The following is a 24,274-nucleotide window of genomic DNA, read 5'->3' on the forward strand; positions in this document are numbered from 1 at the left end:
ACTTCAAAGTCATGTTTTTGCCTTACCTTCATTATAATTATCAGTAATTGTAATGCCTGAACAAATTGTGCTATGTGGTGTTTTTGCTGCAAAAATGCTAGGTCACAACAGGTTTTCTTAAATCCTACACTCTGAGCTTTACCCTAAGGATTGAGATCTAATCCCTTTTCTCTTTTCTATTCTACTAGCTGGAGCATAATAGGTGCTTAATGTCTGTAGTGTGAATAAAAGAAAACTGAATAGAAGTTTACATCCAAAACATTTACGACAAACAATGAAAAACGCCAAAGTCACTAATTATAAAGAATATGCAATCCATTTGGGATTTATTGCATTTAAAGAAAGCAGATTATTAAAACAATAGGTATGATAAATACAGTAAGAAAATAATTTTAAATTTCAAACAAAACAAAGTGAATGAGGGACAGAATTCAGTCAATAAGAATAAGCAATGTAAAGGCAACAAAGCAGTAAAATCAGTTAGTGCTTAATTAGATGTAGAAAAGAAAAAAAAAAAAGCAACTGATTCTATCTCAGTTTCCCAGCTATATCTGAGGATTGAAGTTACTTTAGAAAGTATGTTTGGTAACAATTAGAAATATAATAAACACATAAATCAGGTTTATTAAAAGTTAAAGTTATTTGCTTAGTGGTACATCAAAGGCTTCAGAAAATTCAAGTTTAACAAAAAATGGAAGTGTAATCAAAGAAAGTGCACTTAAAGCTGTTTGCCAGCAATTTAAAAAGTAGCTTACTATTACTATAACACTTACTATTAGATGACCTTTCCATCACAAAAAGAGCGTAGTAATAAAAACAATTCTTTCAAAAGTAGCACAATAGATTTAAAAAAAAAAAAAAAAAAAACCCAAATGATGACCCTTTGCGTTTTCATCTGCCTACCTCCTTCGTTTAGTGGCTTTTGTAAAACACCTCCCTAGGAGCGAATGTTCTTGTATTAATGATTGTGGTTGCAATTCCATTTAAAATGAGAAATTCACATTAACTCCACAGCAGAGAGATGTGACATGTGCATGCATGTGTGTGTATATATTTTTCTCAATATATAAACACCCCCATGTATAAAAGTTTTCAAACATTTGTTATTCTCACAGTAGATATGTCAGTTCAGTATGAGACCTAAAAATGACGAGGAATTTTGCTAAAAGGAAGAAAAAAGTGTACTGTATATTCTACACGTATTAAGACAAATGTACCCAAACTCCTCAGAACTAGTGATATTAATACCTGTGTACCTTCTAGCAATGCTTAAATGAAGTACCCAAACCTAAAATAAACGAAGCAGAGTGGCCGAATAGTAAGAAAACTGCTCTGCCTGATGAGCAGCAGAGTGGGCTCCACCTTACTATTTTCCGCCAGCAGTATGATGACAATCTATCACTGCTAAACACTAAACAGGGTGGGATCAGAAGGTGTGTCTATCTACAATTCCAAATAATGTCCTTACTGTGCCCACACATACACACACACACACACACACACACGCAGGGATGGGGTGGGTCAGTCGGAGAATTACACAATTTCCCAATTGATACTTCTGAATAAATATTGTAGTCAGTTAAATTTTCATCCAGCCTATACCCTTTCCTCCTCCGCCTAATACACCAAGCAACTTATGTGTCTCAGCAGATACATTCTTTAAAGCCATAAAAGCTGATCTTTTTTAACACTAACATTGTGCTGAAGTCATATTAAAATAATTAAGCAAATGGTCCACTTTTAAAACGATTATTCAAAATCAACAAGCATTATTAAAGCTGTTAGGACAGAAGTAACTTTGGCCTCAGATTTTTGCTAGCTTCACAATTTACTTCCCTTAGTGATGTTCAAGTATTACAGGTTTAGTTATGACTATTTTACATACAAAAGAAGCACAGAGGACACCTGATTAATAACAGGAAAATAATTTCAACTTTCCTTCTTTTAAACAAGAATTGGACCATCCCAAACGTTTACTGAATGCTGTGTCCCAGGTATATGTGTTAGGCTCTTTGACATACCTTGGGAGCTCCATTCCCAGAATTCTCATAAGGGAATTACCTGGGCATCACTATGTGGAGTGACCTATATCCTAACGGTAGTGGGAGGACGTGATGGAAAACGGAAAATAACCGAATCCTGTACTCCTTGGGAAAATGCCTTTACTTCGGCACAAAGGAATCTCCCCATTTCTATCCCATCGGGTCCCCTATTGAATCCTGTTGTTTCCTCTGAGCTGTCATCTCAAAAGAGGAAAGTCACTGGGCCGTGATATAATAAACATAAGAATGGAAATATTTTAAACAATGTCACAATTGTTTCCTTAGAATTTATCCAATTTTATAAGCCCAAAGTGTCTACATCAGTGTCCAGATCACTTAAAATTATTCAGTGTATCGAAAAGCAAGTGTAAGCAAGGCCTCAATATCAGACAGAAGTATTTCATGTTTACATCCCAAGGAGACTACATTAATTCATCCACTACCCACTTTTAAATTATGAAACTCATTATGAGGTCTAGCAGAGACCAAGGCCAAAGACTAAAATAGTCAAAGCATACTGTGTACACATCAACCAACAAATTTTCATAAAAAATTCTTGTTTGATACAAACCTACTGTAGTTCATGAATTTACTATGTGTAATCATCAACTCTTCACTTTTAAAAGAAAGTATCACTTGAGTCTACTTTGTAAAGTTTTGAAAAACATCTACTTGAGCATTTGCATTAGCAGTATTAACCTGAGAATCAGGGGGGGAAAAAAAAGGTGCAAACATAATATTTGCCTTTGGCACAAGGACAAGTAATTGGTGCAGTTGGGGCTCTAAAAATACAACTCTTAAGCAGTAATATAATGCTTGGTCTGCCTCTGCTACATGAAGATTCACATATTGCTTCCCTGTTTGTCCACAAATTTATATCTGATTTAAAAAAGAATAAAAAATGAATATAGTTACATACATACTTTGCTTCCTTCCAAGTTTAGAACTGAGAAAACAGACAAACAGCTCATCCCATTTGGGGTACTAGAATTAACATAAGATTACTCATTTAATTGGGTTCAAAGAAAGCTCATTTAAAATACAGCAATCAAGGAGAGTGCCGGTTAATAAGAGTTTCCACTCCTTTTTGTAAATAGCTTTAACGGTTCTAGAAACTTGTAGATGTTGATAGGGAAGGCCAGTTCATTATAACTTAAAAGAGCTGGAGACACAGGAAGCACAGATACTGTATTCACAGTAATTCATATAGTAATTTCTATCTTCTTAAACAATTTCTATAAAATGTCAAGTTTCTAATTAGGATTTGTGGTGGGGGAAAAAAAAAAAAGGCAATTTGGTAGCTGTGTTCTTTTCACCAGAGACACATCAACTAGCAGAACTGAGAGGCTAGCTCCTCGTCGTCTAATACCGTCTAGCCACTTTAAGATCTTGTGTACTAGTGCAGAGGTACTTACAGCAGGATGTGGGCGTCCTGCCTATAAGGCTTCATGGGTTTCACTGTTCCGTGCACTTCATTAAAACTACTCCACCCTCCCAATCTACCTAGAAAATTGTTGCTCACGACTTGGGGACTATTTGGTGAAGGTGGTAATTTAATAAAGTACATTATTAAATGCAACATGATTTTTACGCTGTAAACGTCTTAAAAACTCAGGGTTTCAGCTACATAATTTTTTCCTCAAGTAAAATTTCACTACAACCCTTGTCCTCACTCCCCATTTTTCCAACAATCTGCTTTATTAGGGACATGACAGTAAAAGTTGTGAACAAGAAGCCATTCAAAAACAATTATCAAGTGTTCCTGAAGTAGGTTTTTTCTCTCTTCTGTATCGTTTTCTTTTACATTTTCCACACATCAGCTACTACTCTTTAGTTTGTGTTCTAGGCTTCTGTATAGATATTCCATTATTAATGGCACTTGTTTTTTTAAAAGGAAACAGTTTTAGGCACAACAGTTACTTCTGGCTCTGCTCTTTGAGAAAGGTGTAAAGACTGAAATTTCTGCTCTCTCCGGATAATAACTTTCCAATTCTTGAGGAGAACCAGAGTTTGTTTTTACTGTGTGGAAATCAGAAGAGACCTTTAAAAAATCCACAAATGCAACCTATGTATGTACAAATAACCTTAGTTTTAAATGCTGGATCCTGACATGAGCCTGGGAAATGAACACACAAGTGACATCCTGTTATAAAAATAATGCCACCCCTTTCCAGTCCCTTTTCAGTGGCTCCACAACTGGAAAGGCGGCACGTTCTTCCCCTGGATGTCTGTGCAGTCACGTCTGGTGGCCAAAACCTGGGGTAGAGCTAACAGTTGAGCTCCTCCTTCTCCTGTGTGGAAGAGATGGGAAGTCACTACCCTGTGGAGATGCTTCCTTTTACTATTTGGTTTATTTAAAAATCACCTATTCTGATTGACCTGTAAGAATGAATGATATAAAGAGCTATACAAATAAATTTTCTTTCCAATTCATAAAACTATTCATACTTTTTTGAAACAGGAGTTAATGACAAGAGTCCGTCGGAAGTATCTACTGTTTAGAAGGAAATGGAGCAGCACCAAAGGGGTCTAATTCAACTGACTGGGACTGTTGGGACTGATGTGAAGCGATGCTTTGCACCACAAGTTCTGTAAAGGGCACGGCACCAAAATCATCCATTTTCAACGCGTCTGCACTATGGAATGAGCCATGCAGAGAACTCGGTCGTGGCCGCCCAGGCAGGACGGGGTTGTGGTCGGCACGGATGTCACTCAGGCCCTGATGTGGAGGGTGCCATGGCAGATCTGGAGGATGGAAGGGCTTGGCACCAAAGGGGTCCAACAGATTCTCCTCGGGTTGCAGGCCGTTCCCTCTGTCTCTCCCGTCGGTCAGTGCAACACTAATGTTCTCCTTGGAGTCCGAGATGGTTAAAAATTCATTGCTGCTTTGAGAGTCTCGGCGGCCCACCTTTTTGTGCCTGCGAGCCCTCTCTGGAGTGCGGTAGGTAGGCTTCACAGTCTTCTTTGTGCTGGTTGGCGTGCCATGATGCCGCTTCCCGTTACTTTTGGACAGATCCTGCTTGGTGCGCCTTTGGCGAGAAGACAGTTTCTGTAAGCTCCGCTGCTTGACTTTCTGCTGTTGACTCCCAGTTATTTCCTCAAAGGGCACAAGCCCAAAAAGGTCCTCGCTGCTGTCACTTTTACTTGTTGACGTGGGAAAAGGCTGAAATGGAGTGGAGCCAAATATATCTACACTTTTGGGGCCACCAGGGAGAGCATGTGCCTCAGGACCCACTCCATGGCAGTCTTGTACACTGACCTTCTTGCTAAAGGGTGCCTTTGTGAATACGTCAAATTCCTCCTGCTCTAGACCCACAGCAGGACACAGGGTCTGCTGACAGAAGTTCTTTTCATTCTCTCCTTGGTGAGGCTGCTGAGGACGCACCGCGAAGAAGGGGACAGCGCCGAACACATCAAATTCCAGTTTGGGAGCCTCCACTCCAACATCGGAGGGTAATCGGGTTGGGGTGAGAAGTGTGTCGGTGGGACCTGGTGCTGATCCACTGCCAGATTTGTCTCTGTAGACAGGGCTCACGTCACTGTACTTTACTTTGGCCTGCTCATAATCAGAATCAGAGCTATGTTTCTCTTCTTCCTCGTCTTCAGAATCCATGAGGAGAGGCCTGTGGCCCAGATTTTCTGGTTCAGTATCATCATCATTAAAATCTCCCTGCTCTCCCTGAAGAACTTCCTCATCCTCCTGTTCCTCCTCTTCACTGCTCTTGGGAGAAGGAGGATCTGACTCAAAATCACTTTCAGACTCATCATTCCGCTTTTGCACTTGACCCTGTACCAATGAATTCTCTGAGGTTTTCTTTCCAGTCCGGTGATCTTTAGATACTGGACTTGCTTTTCTATTCTTGATAGGGTTTGCAGAACTATTTTCTTGATTCGTAGATGAATGTTCAGTTTTCTTTTCCGGAGAACCTGCAGGTTCAAAGAAAAATTATTATAGCTTTCTAGTACATTTCAAGAACCATTTGCACTGAACAGTATGCACTAACACGAGGCATTACAAATCCCTCATACCAGTTCGCTTAGAGGAAGAAATAGCATCAATGCTTTGGTCATTAGGCTTAGGGAATGCACTTGTCCTCAACTAGATGGTTAAGTCCTCTAGTACAGAGAGATTTCCTGGTCTCTGTACCCTACACACCACCTACTCATAGGCCCTCAATGCCAGCTAAGTTTTAGTTACAGTACCCAAAGAGGACTCTGAATATAGAACACAGACCAATTTTCTTCACCTTCAAAATAAGATTATTCAATGAATCGCCTCTACTCAGAATCCCACATTTACCTGCTTGTATTTCTACTCCATTATAAAATTTTCCCAAAAAAGATCAACAAGCATGAATAGCTTGTCTGCTCAGTTAGATGTTTCACTGGAATTTTTTAAATTAGCATTCTGGTTTCCTTATAAACGAGTATCTTATTAGATAGGCTAACATGAGTGCATCCCCATGAACTGAGTGAGAGTGTACCAAGGACACCTGCCTTCTCAAGATGACCTATATTCCTTTAACTATCATATCTTTACTACTAAACATTACATTAAAAGCATGCTATCTTAAAAAAAAAAAAACTATCAGTATGTTCACTGTATGACGGGTAGTGAAACTGCATCAAATAAATATAGTGCTTTACAATTTCAATGTCTGGTATATAACAAAGAGTGTATTTGTTACATGAAAATATAATGCCCTCCCAATACAGTAGTGTATTTAATGGATTTTCCAGAGGGAGGGATCAATCTGAACTGATGCAACCACATAACCAATCATCCCTTCCCTTCCTTTGACTAAGATCAGATATTTTCAAAATAATTAGGGTTGGAAGTATAGTCTGTAGCCAAGAAAACTAATCAGCTTACAATGGAAGGACCATTACTCTCCTGTTACTAACATGGTCCCTATGGTATATGACACCTCTGAGTTCTTACCTTCTCTTTGAAAGTCAGCACCGTTGTCTTCCCACCTCTCTAACTGTTCCTTCTTGGTCATATTTGTAGAGACTTCTCTTTCACTAACATCTCTGTATACATGTATGTTCCCCAGGATTCTGTCCTCAGCTTTTTTCCTCTGCGTGTCTTCCCATGGTCTTAAATAGTTGTATGTTAATTGCCACATACACCATCATGACTGAATCTCTATTAGTGACCATGAATACCGAGTCATCTAATAGTTAGGAATATGTATCGTACCATTACTTCAAACTCAATAATTCAAAAGAGATATCTTTCCTCTTAAAATGTGCTCCTCACCCTTCCCTCTGAATTAATGAACAATACTTCTGTCAACCAGTTCTGCAAATCAGCAGAAATCTGGAAATCATCTTCCTTCCTCACCAGTGTTTTTAAATTCTCTTGTATCTGTTCCTTCCTCTTCCTCTGCCAGTTGTCTATTTCATTTCCTCTATCCTTGTCTGTCTGTCTCCAGTACCATGTCCATCAGACCACTCCTCTCCAGTGCCACCAGAATGACTTTTCTGAAACATTACATAGCTCAGCTTAAAACTGTTCAGGGGCTCTCTGAAGTCCCAACCCTTAGCCCAGCACAGGGTGTCCTTCTCAATCTGGATTCTGTCCTACCACATCGTTAGCCTCAGACCCTGATGTATTCTTCATGGGTATTCTTCATTATTGCCACACCCAGCTTGTCCCTACTCAAACTCAGGAACAGATTCAAATTTTTAAAAAGTTTTTGAGATATCTTGCTATCCAGCCTCTTAATGTTTGCTATCAGAAACTGCGGAACCTAATAGATTTGGGTTTCCTGCTGTTTTAATATCTCATACAACCTCTTGGTAAAAACATCCTTCTAGTTTCCTGCTCCTATCTGACTTGCCTAGTGGTCCTGGCTATATTCCATGCCAGAGCCCTTCAAAGACACCCCTTGAAAAATACCCATATTTGGGGGTCCTAATGAACTCAGTACAAGCCTAAACTATAGCAGCTACTGTACTGTATTATAATTATTGGTTTACTTGTCTGTTTTCCCTACTTGATTATGAGCTCTTAGACACAGTCCTATTTATCATTTACCTCATTTATCATTCCTTTCTACCCTAGCAAGTGTTGAATCAATATTTGTCAAATGAAACAATAAGTGACTACTCTGAGCTCATAGCTATAGACACATACTCAGTATACTCAGAATACAATAAAGAAAGTAACATAAAAAAATGAACTCTTTACATTCAGTCACTGCATTTTTAATTTAACAATACATTTTTATAGGGCACTTTCCTACATGCTATATGCTGATCATACATTAATGAATAAAGTAAGTACAGTCTCTGCCTTCAAGAGTTTATAATCAAGTGTGGGAGACAGAGTATAAATAAACAAATTGTGACGGGCTCTCTGAAATAATAGAGCAGTGGTGCAAGTCATGGGGAGGGGGGAGGGGGGAGGGGGGAGGGGGGAGGGATACATAAACCTACAGTCAGCAAAGGCTTCCCCTAAGGAGGATGGTTAGGACTGAACTGAAAATGAGCCAGCTATGCAAAGGACAGGCAAAAAGCTGCTCCAAGGAAAAGCTATGGCATGTGTGAAGGCCAATGCAGAAAGAAGTTGGCATGTTTGGGGAACTGAAAATAGGTCAGTGTAGCTGGAGTACAGTGGCAAGACTACCATACAAGATGAGGTAGGAAAGAGAGGGGAAGGACCAACCTGTGAACGTCCCTTTAAGGCCATTATAAGGAGTCTGGATTTTGTGCTAAGTTCAGTGTGTAATGGGGAAGCCATTACAAGGCTTTATTTAAAATGGGTGTCATGTTCAGATTTATATTTGAAACATAACTGACCACTGGGTAGAAAAAAAGGCTGAAGAGAGAGGTATAAAAGTGAGGAGATCAGGGAAGAGGAAACTATAGAAATAAAGCCAGAGATTCTGGTGGCCTGGATGACAGTGGGGGCTGGGCAAGTAGAAGTGAAGAATTAGAGATTGAGGAGGGAAACTCTGGAAGGATGGTAGCGCCATTAATGCAGACAGAAGAGTGAGTAAAGAATAAGTTGGAAAGTAGAGGAAGATTTCAAGAATTTAGTTTTGGGGCGCCTGGGTGGCTCAGTCGGTTGAGTGTCCGACTTCGGCTCAGGTCATGATCTCGCGGTTCGTGAGTTCGAGCCCCGCATCGGGGTCTGTGCTGATAGCTCAGAGCCTGGAGCCTGCTTCGGATTCTGTGTCTTCCTCTCTCTCTACCTCTCCCCCACTCATGCTCTGTCCCTGTCTCAGGAATAAATAAACATTAAATTTTTTTTTTTTTTAATTTAGTTTTGAACACAAAGTTTGAGTTACCTGTGAAGCATTTAAGTACAATGGTTAGTTTTTGACTGGAGACGAGATTTGGGAGTCCTCACCCCCAGAGGGGTAAGTAGAGAGGGTTACAAGTCTGAAGGAAATCATTTAGGAAGTGAGTACAAAGCAGGAAAAGGGGACCCAACACTGAGCCCTCAGGTCTAATACATTTGGAGGTAAGCAGAGGAACCTACAAAGCTACATGCAGAGTACGGAGAGAAGGACCAGGTGAGTGCAATGTCACAGAAGCCAAGAGAGGAGTGCTTCCGGAGACAGAGTAGACAACTGGGCTGGGTGAGGCAGAGAGCTGCAATGAACTGAGGACAGACAAAGGCCACTGGCTCTGGCTGGCACATGCAGTTTGTCGGCAACCTTGAAGTGAGGAGTAGGGCTGAGGAGGAGGGGGAAAGAAGACACGGAGAATTCCATCAGGTTCTACTTAAGTATAATAATCTTCATCCATTATTCATCTGCCAGTTCTGTGTAACAAGCCAAGAGCTAAATGTTGTATCTTTACAAATTTATAATAGGCTTATCTTAGATCCTAAGAGATTAAAACCAAATCAAATGCAGATTCTCAAGTTTGACTTCTCCTCCATACAGCTTACTTCTGACATTAAAAACAAAGATTACTTTTAGATTAGCTGTAGAATTCATTTTCATGAATTTTTATTCAAAAGCAAAAAATGTAACAGCAAAGATTTATAATCATTCCTCGCTTTGGGACAGTTCCTCTAAGATACAGTTTAACTTACTACCTCAAGCTCCTTACCCATCCAGAGAGAGCCACAATGTGTACCCCCTCATGCCTGCTCATGGACACCTCCAGCAACACTCCAGAATGCTTCCTAAAGTATATTCTGCAGAACGTTATTCCTATAATAAGAACTAAACAGCTCTGCGGTCCTAGGTACCTGAGTTTATAAAATGCTACACTATATAATGTGCCTCCACTTGGAAAATGCTCATTAAGGGTGCTGATAAGTCCTACACAAAAGAATCTGCTTAATCTTATGAAACCAGGATTTCCCAAAGTTGCTTCACTACAAACACCTGTATTCACAAGTAACGCTATTAACTTCATAAACAATTTTGCAAAATGCACTCTGGGAAAATACTACTTCTACAATTTCTCTGGGAAATTCCATTTCTAGGGCACAGAGTGTCATTCCTAAAGATTTTCTGGAAAATTTAACAAGGATAATTTACAAAATTTAAAAGGACAAAGTCCTTTGACCTTTTTTGGGGCAGTTTATTTATTTTTGAGAGAGAGAGAAAGAGAACGCACGAGTGGGGGAGGGACAGAGAAACAGAGACGGAGACACAGAGTCTGAGCTGTCAGCACAGAGCCTGACGCAGGGCTTGAAGCCACAAACCGTGAGATCAAGACCTGAGCCAAAGTCAGATGTCCAACCGACTGAGCCACCCAGGCGCCCCAACTTTATTTTTGCTATTCTTCTATTTTAATCCCAGTCTTCTAAATTAACTGTTTTCCTTTACCCAATTGGCCACTAGTGCTTTCCAAAACACAACTGTCACTTCCTACTCATTCTGTCTGCACTGTCTGCTTCTCAAAGTTGTATTCACAGAGATACAGATTTCTTGGTAATAAAGTGCTATATACAGGTCTATTTTTTAGATTGTCAGTGTGAATATAAATTTGTGGGGCTTTTCATTTACCATTTTAAATGCATCTTTACAGGTATCAATATAGTCACTACTAATTCTGAAGCATAAAATATTGTATAGAGAACATTTTAAGATTTAACATTTACCTATGGAACTTTTGGGTTGTTTCTAGCTTTTCAGCATTTCAAACAGAACCATGATCATGCACTTTTTCCTTGAGAGGGGAAAAAAAAGACATTCTCCTCTCAATTTCACTTTATGGATTTACTGTTACTCCCTCATTATACATAATCAATACACAACTAATAAAGTTAACCCAGTGACAATCTCTGACAAGATCATAGCTAAATACTCTAGTCTGTACCCTTACACATGAGAAAATATATAAATTATCATATTACAAGAGAATAATATGACAACAATAGGTTCTTCTTCTTAGGACTGTTGTAAAGAAAAGACTGAAGAATGCCCAACACAAAATGAACACTCCATAGTAAACTATCATCACCACCTCCAGAACAAGGCTACACTCAATTACCTCATCCACCACATTCCAACCTTCTAGCATCTTTTCTGGACTCAGTGCTTGACAGTGAAACTAAACACCAGGGAGGTGGAGACAAGTGCAATTCTATGGCTAATTCAAGAAGAGTTAAGGCCCACTTTAGAAATGGCCAGAAAAGGGGCACCTGACTGGCACCTGACTGGCTTAGTGGGGAGAGCACATGACTCTTGATCTCAGGGTCATGAGTTCAACCCCCATACCAGGTGTAGAGATTACTTTTAAAAAAATGGCCAAAAAAAATAAGGCAAACTAATGTATATCCACACACAAGGGTGCATACCGAATCCTGGAAACCATATCCCTGATTTTTAAATAGCTGTAGTTGGGTACATAATATAAGAATTTGAAAAAACTGCTTTCAAAAAGACCAAGAAAAGTCACACACAACGATCTACGTATACCATCTTTGTGGTTTCAGATTACATCCCTGAAGAGTATGGGCAACTGGGGAAGTTTTCTGTTATAAACAGACTGATTTTATTTCTTTACTGGTCTCCCCTTTATAATAGTAAAAATAAACAAGGATATTTATCCAAATTCCTTGTTCTCCCACATTCTCACAAGAGAATCATACGCAGCATACTAAGAGCAACGTAAATGTTAAGCATCATAAAAACACAATTTAAACACATGCGGTCATCTTCCCCCAGCACCACCTACTCAGGAAAAGTTAAATTCCAGGCTGGAAGTTACAGCAATCCTAAATAAGGCTTCACTTTCTGCAGTAAAACTGACCTACTTCATCGTCCCCTCTTCACTGTGAAACTATACACGAACTGAGAAAGAAATGGGAATTATACAAAATTAAAAACTATTTCAATATATTCTAAGGATTTAGTCCTACTCCATAGGCACAAAAGACAGTGAAAATAATTACTACCAGCTGTAAAGTTGGTTATCAACTGTACAATATATAATACTTTAAAATGTGACTTCATAGCTAAGTGCCATCAACTGTTAAAATCTATTTCTTTGCCTAAACATATTCTTGTAATTAAACAAAAAGAATTCAGATATTCCTACTGTTTGCTCCCAAGGCCAGATTGCATCTTCCAGTAACAATATTCCACATGTGATTCCAGCAATATTCCAGCAAATATTCCACATGTGATTTACTATGAAATTTAAATCGGGATTATTTCACTGCTTAATTTCCCAAAAGCATAGCCTAAATATGTTTCCTTATAATTCAATATATCCTAAATCCTAATAATCCCTGTATTTGTAGAGATGTGTATTATTAACATAAAAAAAATGGCTGTTTTTCAAGTGGGTGGAAGGGGAGCTATAGTATTTAGAATAAGCACTAGGAACATGTAGTTAAAGCATAAACAAATCTCTAATATGTGCCCAGGATCATACCTAAGTTACCTTTTTCTATTAATTGATTTTGGTAAAATACTGTAAATTTTCTCAAAAGAGAACATTGACCAACCTTTATTTTTGGCTCTAAGTAGGGCTTTCTTCTCAAGCTAAAAAAAGTAGAATATTTTGATGGCTTCTGGTCAGGATATTATTTCTGCTTTGTGTCTTTGAAATACAAACTATAAAAATTACAGCTTTTTGAGTGATCCTTATCTTTTGAGGTTGGTCTGATTGCTGCAAACAGCCAGAATCCAATCAGAGCCAAATCCTGAAAATGAAGGGAATGACTAAGATGGTGTAGATCTGGATACATTATTAAGAACAGCCATAAAGGGTTATGAAGTCTTAAATTCTCTTGTATGTCACATAAATGGTCTCTCAGGGAAATTCCAAGTAAAGTGTTGGGAAAAAAAGTTACAACAATGGAAATCACTAAAGTGTCAAGAGAATTAGTACTTATTTACACGCAAAATTCTGCTGATTAAAGTTATTCTCACTCGCTACTATACATCATATACAATTTTAAGATAATAGTTCAGAGCTAACTAAAACAGTGCTTCAATTATTCAGTACTGTCTGTAAAAAGCATTTACTAAATATCTAAATACCAAATGGACCATTTGGTAACTATTTACATAAAAATATATAGCATACTTCCCTTCCTTCACTGGCAGAGGATACGAAATGAAAGTGTCCTTTGATGACTTGGAATCCTGCATTCCTGTCTAACTCTCCATCTGTAAAGTAGGGAAAGCAATCGTACTTGCTTCGGAGAGTTGCAGCAAGAATTAAAGTGCGAACACAGGTGAAGTGCGTACAACACCACTGGCACGTTGTACGTACTCAGTAAAGGGCTGGATTATTATTGCTCATGTAGAACGCCATCATTTTATGATCATTTATGGGGCCTGCCATATGCTTCCACTGGTACTGAGAAATTAATCAGAGAGGATGGTAACTAATACCATCAAGTGCACAAATGCTGTGCCAAGGGTTTTTCATAGTCTCTCTTAACGCCCCACCATTAGGCTCCCACAACAAAAACATGCTTTTGTAAGGCTTGCTATATCTTTCCCCTTCAACCTTATTAACTACATCTTCAGAAATGTTCCCTTGATCTCTCCATGTCAGGTCATTGTCACAACTTCCTACCATTTCAAAGATATTATTACTATCCAGTGCTCATGACTTGGCTTTTCCCTTTTCTCTTTCCATTTCTTTCTTTTGGTGACCTTAATCCTATTTCATAGCTTCAACTATATCTTAAAACAAAAAACAAGAAGGGATTTTTAGAGATGTAGTCTTTTTATACATGATGAATCTGAAATGAGGAAAAAGTTGAATAACTTGCCAAGTTTAAGGCTATACACATGAAGGCCATATTGACTTCTCTGCTGATGACACTAGCTTAAAACTCTCATCTGTAAATTCCTCAAACTACCAGTAGAATATCATCACCAGCAAATATTCAATATAGCTTATAATAAACCCCCGACAAAATACAACCACAGACTTGTCTTGAATTTCTTTTGCATCTCTTTTACAAAGCTATGTCTAAGTAAAGAAAGAAAAAAAAAGCACCATACTGTTTCTACTTCAGCAAACAGTGTTTTGTTGAACTGTACAGTAAGTATCTTGTGTTGAGTATTTTACAGTCTGTAGGTTTAAGTTCTAGAAATACTATAAGACTTTATCACCAAATGAATGAATACTCAACTTTACAACATGCACAAGAGATAAACATCTAAAAAAGCCTCAATTTCATCATCTATAAAATAAGAACAATGGAACTTACCTGACAGAGCTAAACATTAAATAATATTCATTTTATTTAGTAAAAGCTCATTAAATATTAGGGCGTGTGTGTGTGTGTGTGTGTGTGTGTGTGAAGAGAGAGATTACATTAGATTACTAAAGTAATGAACTCATTCATCAAGGTACTGTATGGCATACAAAGATAAATAAAGCAATTCCTGGCTTCAAGAAGCTTATCATTCACTTTCACAGTTGTGAAACTCACCTACTAATCCTGATTCTAGTGATCTGGAAAATGAGTAACCTGGTAAAAACAACTGGGAGTTCTAAAGAACAGGACTAACTCACCAAATGAACTTAAGAACATGAATTAATTATCCATTCCATGCTTGAGTTTTTATAAAAAGAAATTTCCAGATGTTAAAATTTCAAAGACATAGTCTTGCACAGTCCAAGAGAAGATTTCAAACTCAAAAGCTAAAATTTGTAGTCAGTTTTAATATTTTCACGTATTTGTTATGGTATCCTATTTTAAAGAAATATTGCAAATAAAGTATTCTTGAATCACATAAATGAACCTTCATAAACGTTATCAAAAAATTCAAAATATTTAGAAAATGTCAAAAAATGTGTAGAGGGGGCATGTCTGCATCATACTATTCATATTATCACTCTTCTAATCAGGTTTCCATCTTTCAGAGGACAGCTTTTAGTTATAAAACAGGTGGTACATTTTTAATCATATAAGAAGCTTCCAGTTTCAAGGAAATTTTATTTTGATGTTCTTTCCTTTGCTATCAGATTATAGAGGATGAATGGCTTGAAACTGCTATTGTAATTACATGCCTTCTGTTGTCTCATCACTTCGGGTACAAGGGAGGGGCTATAAGACTTTAAAGCTCACTTTGAATTGGTAGCACACTGCCTGCCATCATTTCCTACCAATGTGCCATTCCAGGCCCAAGGATTAGTGGATTAGAAGGCTTTATCAAAATCTGTATTGTTTCTCTGAAGACAGGCCAAGTGGCAAGGCTTGAGTATAAAAAGAGAATCATGCTAGTTGTGAACTGTGGCTAGTATTTCCCAGCCAGATTAAAAATGCTGTAAAACTGACATTTCTATTATGTTAGTGATATTGTAAATTGCTATTTAAAACAAGCCACTTACCATTTTTATTTGTTCGGCTGCTATTTACAGAAGAGAGTTTAGAAGCAGACAGAGCTGGATTCCTACTTATAAACTATCTGACCTTAAGCAGATCATTGATGCTCTGAGCCTGTCTCCACTATATGTATGAAAGAGAATTCAATAAATGGTAGCCATTATTGCTGACATCCTGAAACAACAAAATTCTTGATCTTCTAGAATTACCTACTAGAATCTAAAAATATAAGAAATACCTGCATATCATCACTTATAAAATGACCTAGCATTTGAACTGACAATCTGTTAATAGTTTATGTCCCAAGAAATATTTGCTATAAATAATGTGGCTTTCCCAACCCTAAACTCAATTTAACCTCCTATTAGATAATGAGAACCATGAGGTAGATCTGAGATTTGGAAGACTAAGTTCACCAAACCTAATTAAAAATGCAATGCAATGTAAGAAATCTAAAATTTCAGTGACTTAATTAATATAGCCTATATGTCAACAAAATTCTTCAAATACTATATATTTCAGAAGTTGTATTTATTAAAATTAGGCAGTCCACACTTTAATTCACAGAGCCACACATCCTTTTTTGGTATACAGACTAACTAAAATGATGCCTTAGGGAGGAGCGCCTAGGTGGCTCAGTCGGGTGAGTGTCTGACTTCAGCTCAGGTCACGATCTCACAGTCTGTGAGTTCGAGCCCCGTGTCGGGCTCTGTGCTGACAGTTCAGAGCCTGGAGCCTGCTTCGGATTCTGTGTCTCCCTCTCTCTCTGCCCCTCCCCCACTCGTGCTCTGTCTCTCTTTCTCTCTGTCAAAAATAAACACTAAAAAAAAAAAAAAAGTTAAAAAAAAATGATGCCTCAGGGAGATGGATGGGTGTGTGGGTTTGAGAGGGAAATGAATACTATGCTTTGAATACGATTTTTATGAGTACACTATAGTGAATACCGGTAATTAATGCTTTAATAAAAACAGAAATAGCACGATTGAAACAGCTCTTGGTAGTGAAAAGTTTCACAGATTCTACACTATATTTAAAGGTACCAGTAGTTAAGAGAATACTAGTTTACTATTACTGGAACTCTGTACTACTACTAGCTGGATAGCAGCTACAACTTATTTAACACTAAGATTTTGACTTTTGGTAAGTAGTAAAAATATTATTTAATAACACTACCAACAACAGCCACAATAGCAACAACACTGAGAATGTGCTTTGTATAACATTCTCTTCTTTAATTCTTTCAATAATCTCATCAAGTAGCCACTATTATCCCCAGGTTTTTTTTTTTTAATGTTTTTTAATGTTTGTTTATTTTTGAGAGAGAGAGATATGAGTATGAACAGGGAGGGACAAAGAGAGAGGGACACACAGAATCTGAAACAGGCTCCAGGCTCTGAGCTGTCAGCACAGAGCCCGACGTGGGGCTAGAACCCACGAACCGGGAGATCATGACCTGAGCTGAAGTTGGATGCCCCACCCAACTGAGCCACCCAGGCACCCCTATATTATCCCCAGTTTAAGATACAGACCCCCTCCAAGAAATGAGGCAACACCCAATATCACATGGTTAATCTGTAACAGAACTAACATTTATACCTAGAACTTTTTAAATTATAATTATGATATACCACACTACTAATAGTTTAGTAACCTGACATAAAAAGTAAATATAATTCCATAATTAAAATATCAACTTATGGAAGAAGATATTATCCTTATACACAGCACCAAACATATTCTTGAAATAATTATTTGACCTCTGCATAAATTGATATTTATAAAATTTAATTTGGCCCAAAAGGAAATGTTTAAAAAGAAAAAGAAAAGCTAGATTTCAATCATTTCAGAATGGTCTATCAAAATGTTATCTTAAGCTTCCAAAAAGTCTGAAAGCATAAACTAAGGCGCCAAATCAGAAAGATGTATCTATGTGAACAAACTAAGGGAGGCCAACTGACTGTACCAGATCTGTAATACATGCAGCTATTTAAAAAATAGGGGCAAAAAGGGTATTTTGGACTCTAAATAATAAAGGGTAGGGGCATAGAGAATACTCCTCTAGTTGAAGCCTTTTTTTTTTTTTTTTTAAAGCTGGAATACAATGAAGCAATGCCTCAAAAAGTCATAGGGAAAATTACGTCCAACAATTTATATTTACCCAGCCAAATTATCAGCGAAGTGCTTGTGCAGAAAAAAATATATTTTTAGGCAGCAAAGTTTAAAACTTTTCCTCCCATGCATACTTTCTCAAGAAACTAGTAGAGGAGTTGCTCTACCAACAAAGAAAGAAGAGAGAGGAGACCCAGGAATGCCCAGAAGTCTGGTGAGTAGAAGAAAATACTAGGATGGTAAGTTATAGGAAGCAACCAATTCAGATTGCAGAGCTCCATGAGAGGTAACCAGGTAAAAATGAAAATGGTAGCCATCTTAAAATGGGAAGAAATTCATATTTCTAAACGGAGATGAATCGATGACAGGGTACATAAAACAATAAAGAAATAAAAACAGAAATTTTTATAAACGTAATTATAATTAACTCTAGAAAAAACAAAAACCGCATAGAAGAAAGGAAATGTAATCATGGTACCCTGGAACATTGGTAACAAATATTTACATATTCAAAAAATGTACACATTGAACACTGACAACCAACAACTTTGTCAAAGCTGTACTGGAAGGCTAGGGTAGGGGGAACAAAACGTGCATGTGATTGTGTGTGTTTGGGGGGAGGGTAGAGTAGGGTTTTAGGAAGTCCACACATACTATCTAAAATTGGAGATAAAAAGTAAGAAATAGCAGAGTAAGTATGATATATTAAAATACCAGAAGTGAAAAAATTATCTCTGAGGAGTCTGAACAGGAAAATGGGACAGGGACACAGCAGACAAGAGAAGTGAATTTTTTTTTTCATTATAAACCTTGTTAAATCCAACTTTTTAAAGTAGTGGTAGCATTTATAGCCTTTATAGCAAAGATCATTTTTTAAGATCACTATCTTAATACTTAGGAGTCTGAATTTTCAGGAATAGCCTGAATTTTTTCATACATCCAATGAATATTATTAGATAATTACTGGGTTGGCTACTAGGCAGGATTCAAAGATAGACAATTCATTTTACCCACCCCTTGATAAGCTTATAACATAACAGAGGAATTAAATGCCCACAGTGAAAAGAAAACAAAATAACAACAGCAGCAATCAAGCTCAAATCTGTGAGCATATTTCTAACGAAAAAAATCCTAGGCCAACCCCAAAATAAGGGTGCCCAGGGAAAAGACAAACTAGTGGGGCTTACTCTAGTCCCTGATTCTAGTCCATTTCACCAGGTTTCTTTCAGAAGCTCTTAAAGAAAAAAGAAGTTGCCCAGCTACGTGCAAACCTGAAAAGGATTACAGAACTCCTTCTAGGGTGTGGAAAAGAGCTAACAGTACTGAAACCATTTCTACCACAAACAGATTAAGACCTAGGTTCTTGACAGCTTGTAATGACCATTTTGAGATATTATAATGTGTTTGGAAAGAGTAACAACATCTTTATGACCTAGGGTATCTGGGGTGTGAGGGAGTACATATGTGCATGTTAAGTAGAAACTATAAACTGTCTTCCCCAATTAATGTCATGTCATTCATTAAAAAGGTAATTTGAAAGAAACAGAAACTGGATATGGACTGTTTTCTAAATGTCACAGAGTAAAACAGAGAACATAAAAGTATGTAGAAACTCCTAATTATTGTGCTGCATGTTCTGGAAAACCAAATCTAAATGTTGAAAGGTATTAACACCACCTCAATATATTCATCAGAAATCCTGAACACCTATTTCTTATTAAACTTACAATTAAAATGTTTCTTTTGTTTTTAAGGTGTTTCTTTTGTTGTTCTCACTTGTGTGCACGTTTAAATTTTTTTTATGTTTATTCATTTTTGAAAGACATAGAGCACAAGCAGGGGTGGGGCGGAGAGAGAGGGGGACACAGAATCTGAAGCAGGCTCCAGGCTCTGAGCTGTCAGCACAGAGCCCGATGTGGGGCTTGAACTCATGAACCGCGAGATCATGACCTGAGCCAAAGTCAGATGCTCAACTGACTGAGCCACCCAGGCGCCCCACTTGTGTGCATATTTAAATGTTTAAATGGTAGCAATGATGTTATTACATATATGTAACTTGCCTGAGTGAAAAATACAAGGAAAAGAATGCAAGAACATGGCTGACAGTTACCTTGAATATAGTAAACAAAACCTTTACCTTCTAAGAAGGCATTATTTCTTCTAATATATTTCTCGTTTCTATCATCAAACTCTTTTTTTTTTCCACTATGAACACACACACAAATCCATTTATGCCAAAGTGGGATCTTATTCTATCCTAGTATCTTCGACAGTGTTAACTGGGGAATTACTTGGAAAATATTACTACAGATATTTATTGCTGGCAATAACAGTATTTAAATTCTAAATTAAAATTAAAGGAAAAAAGAAGAAAAGAGTAATTTGTCACCAAATTACTGTGACAAGTACAAAATCAGTAATACTTTTTAAACACAGCTAAAAAAAAAAAAAGCACGTATAAACTTAGGAAAACACAGGATTTTTAAGCAAAAGCGGAGTATAAAAATATCTTTGAATGTATTTTAAATACATAAAAAGGAGAGAGATGTTATACATGAATTGTTTTCAATGGTATCCAACAATAAAGATAAGAAGAAACAGTTATGGTTCTACTATGTAAATCAGCATTTTTCTACATCGGCAAAAGGCACAACTGAACATCCCAATGGAAAGAATGACATCAGGAAGACTAGAATGGCAAAGGTAAAAATAATTTTCTATTTTCTATAACTAACACCTAATTCTTACTTTGGCTTTATATTAAGAAAATGTTTTTTGTTATTTTTATTATCGTTGTTCTTATGTGTATTTTTTAGTGATAATGATGATGTTACATATGTAACTTGCCTGGGTGAGAAATGAAAGGAACAGAACCAAAAGGATCTTCTGGAGGATGGTTATGTGGAGCAGAAAGTGGGTCTACATTCTTATCTGAGGATGCTCTCTCCTCGAGCCTGTCTGTAAAAATAAGATGAAACAAAAAATAAAATAAAATAAAAACGGTCTTTAAATTAAAAAAAAAAAATGGTAACAGTATAAATAAAATGAAACACAGCAACAGCCTTTTTGAAAAATATTAGATTCAGAGTTCATTTTTATAAGTATTAGGGGGTAAGTCCTGAGCTTAATAGATACTTGTTGCTACAAGGCAAGCTTAACAATATCCTCTCACTGCTAAATATCACAAACACAATTAACCTAATAAGTAACTTAGTTTGGTTTATGTAAATACCCAGTTGTCTTCAACTTGTAACATACTGGACCTGAACTAAAACCCAGCTTACTAAAAAGAGACACATTTGGCAGACTTCCTCCAAACATACATATGGGAAAAATATTGCAAACGGCTATTTATTCATAAGATAGGTAAATCTTATTTCTCAATAGCAATAATTTATTACATTACTGTTCATGTCTCATATTACTTTGTAGTTATTTTATCATTCACATATACACAGAAAGATACAGATATTCCTCTATTAAATTAAAAGCCTTAATGACAGAGTATATTATTTTATCCAATAGATATCTGTGATCTAGTATGTGCCAGGCACTATTCTAGGCAATGGGCAGGCAACATCAAACAAAATGAAGGGTCTTGCCTTCTTGGAGTTTATATGCTGGCATGGAAAAACAAACAAACAAAAAAAGCAATAAGCATAATGAGAAATACATAGAGCATGTTAAAAATAAAGCCGTAGAGAAAAGTGCAGTGTGGGGTAAAAAGAATTAAGGGTGTGGGCACAAGTGACAGTAATAAATAGACTCATAAGTAGCAGGTGAGAAAAGACTCGAAGGAGGCAGGGAGGGGATACCTGGGGAAGGACACACCAGACAGGGGAAACGCGAGAGCAAAGGCTCTGACTCTTGTAGAGGCAGGCTTGTCCCCTAACTCCCTAGTAGTGATTGTCTTGCCCTGCTCTTAAACTGCAGATCACAGGCACTTGATCAGCTGGGAACTTCTCAATTTTTCTAAGTTGTCTCCCTATCCTCTGATTCTTAGCAATCAAGCGTATACTATTAGGAACCCATTCTGTTTTTTCAGGCATTTTAAGCATTCCTAGGACTATACCCTTCATGTTTAAAAACCCCTATGGATAAATTCTGCGGGTCTCATTTGAGTCCTAAGACATTGCAGAGTATGCAAAGAAAATCCAAATATAATTAGACGTTCCTAAAAATGAAGTATAACTTCAGAATGAAGCAAAAAGCTCCAAGTGAAAGCACCCTAGGACAGTGCTTCTCAAATTAAAAGTGCATTCCAGTGAGCTGGGATTTATTAAAATTCAGATTCTGATTGGAGAGTTCTGGGATGGGTTCTGAGACTCTGCACTTCAACAAGCTCCCAGGTGATGCAATACTACTGGTCCAGGGAGCACACTCAGGAAGGCAAGCCCTACAGTCGACAATATCCTAACTATACTTAATTATTGCTATGGAGAATTCTTTAAATACCCTTATGAGAATGGATACAATTATCAGCTTTTATGGCTTAACTAACTCTGCAATATCCACCTGAAACTTTGGGTTGACTAAAATTTTACTTGAAATTTCACTGGTAATATAATAATAAATATTTTGTGAAGACAACAAACTGACCATTGATTTATGCACAAACTAAAAGTTCCAAAACTTAAGAGTTACTTTTCAAATCCAATACTGCAGTGGATAACAATGAAAATTCTGGTACAGAAAAGAAAAGGACAAAGGAAAAGAGGAAGTGGGAAAGGACAGATGAAAGAGACTATCTCAGAGTGACAGCCACAGCATAACAATATCCAAGATCCCTCATTCTTGAAAATCAAGACAGTATATGCAAGTACTTAGGTCTAAACTAGGACCAAACTTCCTTTCTAAACCACTTGCATTGTAAGTGCTAGGATTCCTGTATAAAATGTAGTTGCCTGGGCCTTACCACAAACCTAATGAATCAGATTATCTGAGCAGGAGTATGAGAATCTACACTTTAATGTGCTCTCCAGGTTTATAAACCAGTACTGTACCAATGGTTCCCAGCACATAAAAATGCAAAGTTACCACTAAGGTTCTTTGAATCCTCATGCACTGGTATATTATCTCCATCAATCTATGGCAAATTCGCATAAATGTATAAACAGCACCATGTAGTTATGACAAGAGTACAAACATTATCGTGTAGGGATAAACCAGTATTTTTTATACAGTGAGTCTCATAGTTTAAAATATGGAGACACTCTTATACGCAAAGTTCATTTATCCAATTATTTCAAAACAGAAATCAGAATAAATTCACTATAAAATGAATCATGTTCTCACTGTTCCATAAAACACAGAATCAATTTTTCCATGGAGGACTTTTTTTTTTTTAAATCATTTAAATTTCTGAAGTTCACTGGATAGGGGCACCTGGGTGGCTCAGTCAGTTAAGTGTTCGACTCTTGATTTCAGCTCAGGTCATGATCTTGTGGTTCGTGAGACTGAGGCCCACATCAGGCTCTGTGCTGACAGAGCACAGCCTACTTGGGATTCTCTCCCTCTCTCTCTCTGCCCCTTCCGTGCTCACACATTCTCTCTTTCTCTCAAAATAAACATTAAAATATTAATTAAAAAAAAAGTTCACAGAATAATCTAGATCTCAGGGTACAAAATACAAATAAATACATATATTAATTTTTTTAATTATTAATTACCTATAATTAAAAGCTAATGAAAAGGTATACAGGAATACTTTTCAAATACACAGTCACCCCTAAATGAATTTAAATCCATTTTCAAATAATTGGTGCACATTAGAGCAAAACTTGAGCTTGATTTGCCCAATATTAAGAAACTTACCTCCTCCTGCCTTCCCAAAAGAATTAGGGAGGTGAATAAAGACATATCTTTTCAGGATTTTTAATTGATATAGATGGCAAAAATACAGGATTTAAAAATCCTAGAATCAAAGTATATTCCACAACATCATCAGAAAATTAATATACCCTGATAAGTTAACTCAGCAGCTTATATGGATAATGGACTGAATAGCCAAAAAGTTAATGAATAAATTTTACAAGTACAGTCTTCACCTGATACTTCTGAAACTACTCAAATATATTTGAAAAGTTCTGTTATTCTGCACTGAAGAAACAGCCATAAATGTGAATTTGCTTAAAATGGTAAGAGTTAGTATTTTACAACAAACTAATACAGATGTTTACATCTATATCCCTCCATGGCTTCGCAGGAAAAAAAGAACACATTCGGTGGAATGTGCAAAGCAGCCATAGTCTGTGGTTTCTTCTCTTCTTCCTTTTAGTTATTGTAACACGGTTTTAAACAGAAACAAACAATTGCCATCAACAAAAATAATATTCCATTAAGTATTACT

At 37.1% G+C, this 24,274-nt stretch overlaps 2 protein-coding genes across 7 annotated transcripts in view; one reads left to right on the forward strand and one right to left on the reverse strand.

Annotated features, from left to right (window-relative positions):
- PAQR3 (progestin and adipoQ receptor family member 3) overlaps positions 1-4,938 on the forward strand; it is a 27,730-nt gene extending 22,792 nt beyond the window's left edge. For all 3 annotated transcript variants that reach the window (XR_443873.3, XR_443874.3, XR_001511325.2), the window contains exon 8: positions 4,504-4,938. The gene's annotated coding sequence lies outside the window, so the exon portion shown is untranslated. The remainder of the gene's footprint in view (positions 1-4,503) is intronic.
- Positions 1,734-24,274, reverse strand: part of BMP2K (BMP2 inducible kinase) — a 128,647-nt gene continuing 106,106 nt past the window's right edge. For 3 of the 4 annotated variants that reach the window (XM_042984321.1, XM_042984319.1, XM_042984318.1), the window contains 2 exons: positions 20,773-20,883; positions 1,734-5,969 (listed from right to left, as the gene is read on the reverse strand). In XM_042984321.1, coding sequence (XP_042840255.1) covers positions 4,534-5,969; positions 20,773-20,883 — 1,547 coding nt within the window. In that variant the 3' untranslated portion in view covers positions 1,734-4,533. The remainder of the gene's footprint in view (positions 5,970-20,772; positions 20,884-24,274) is intronic. The other variant, XM_042984320.1, reaches the window with a different exon arrangement.

Source organism: Panthera tigris, chromosome B1 (genome assembly GCF_018350195.1).
Source record: "Panthera tigris isolate Pti1 chromosome B1, P.tigris_Pti1_mat1.1, whole genome shotgun sequence".
Classification (NCBI taxonomy): Eukaryota; Metazoa; Chordata; class Mammalia; order Carnivora; family Felidae; genus Panthera; species Panthera tigris.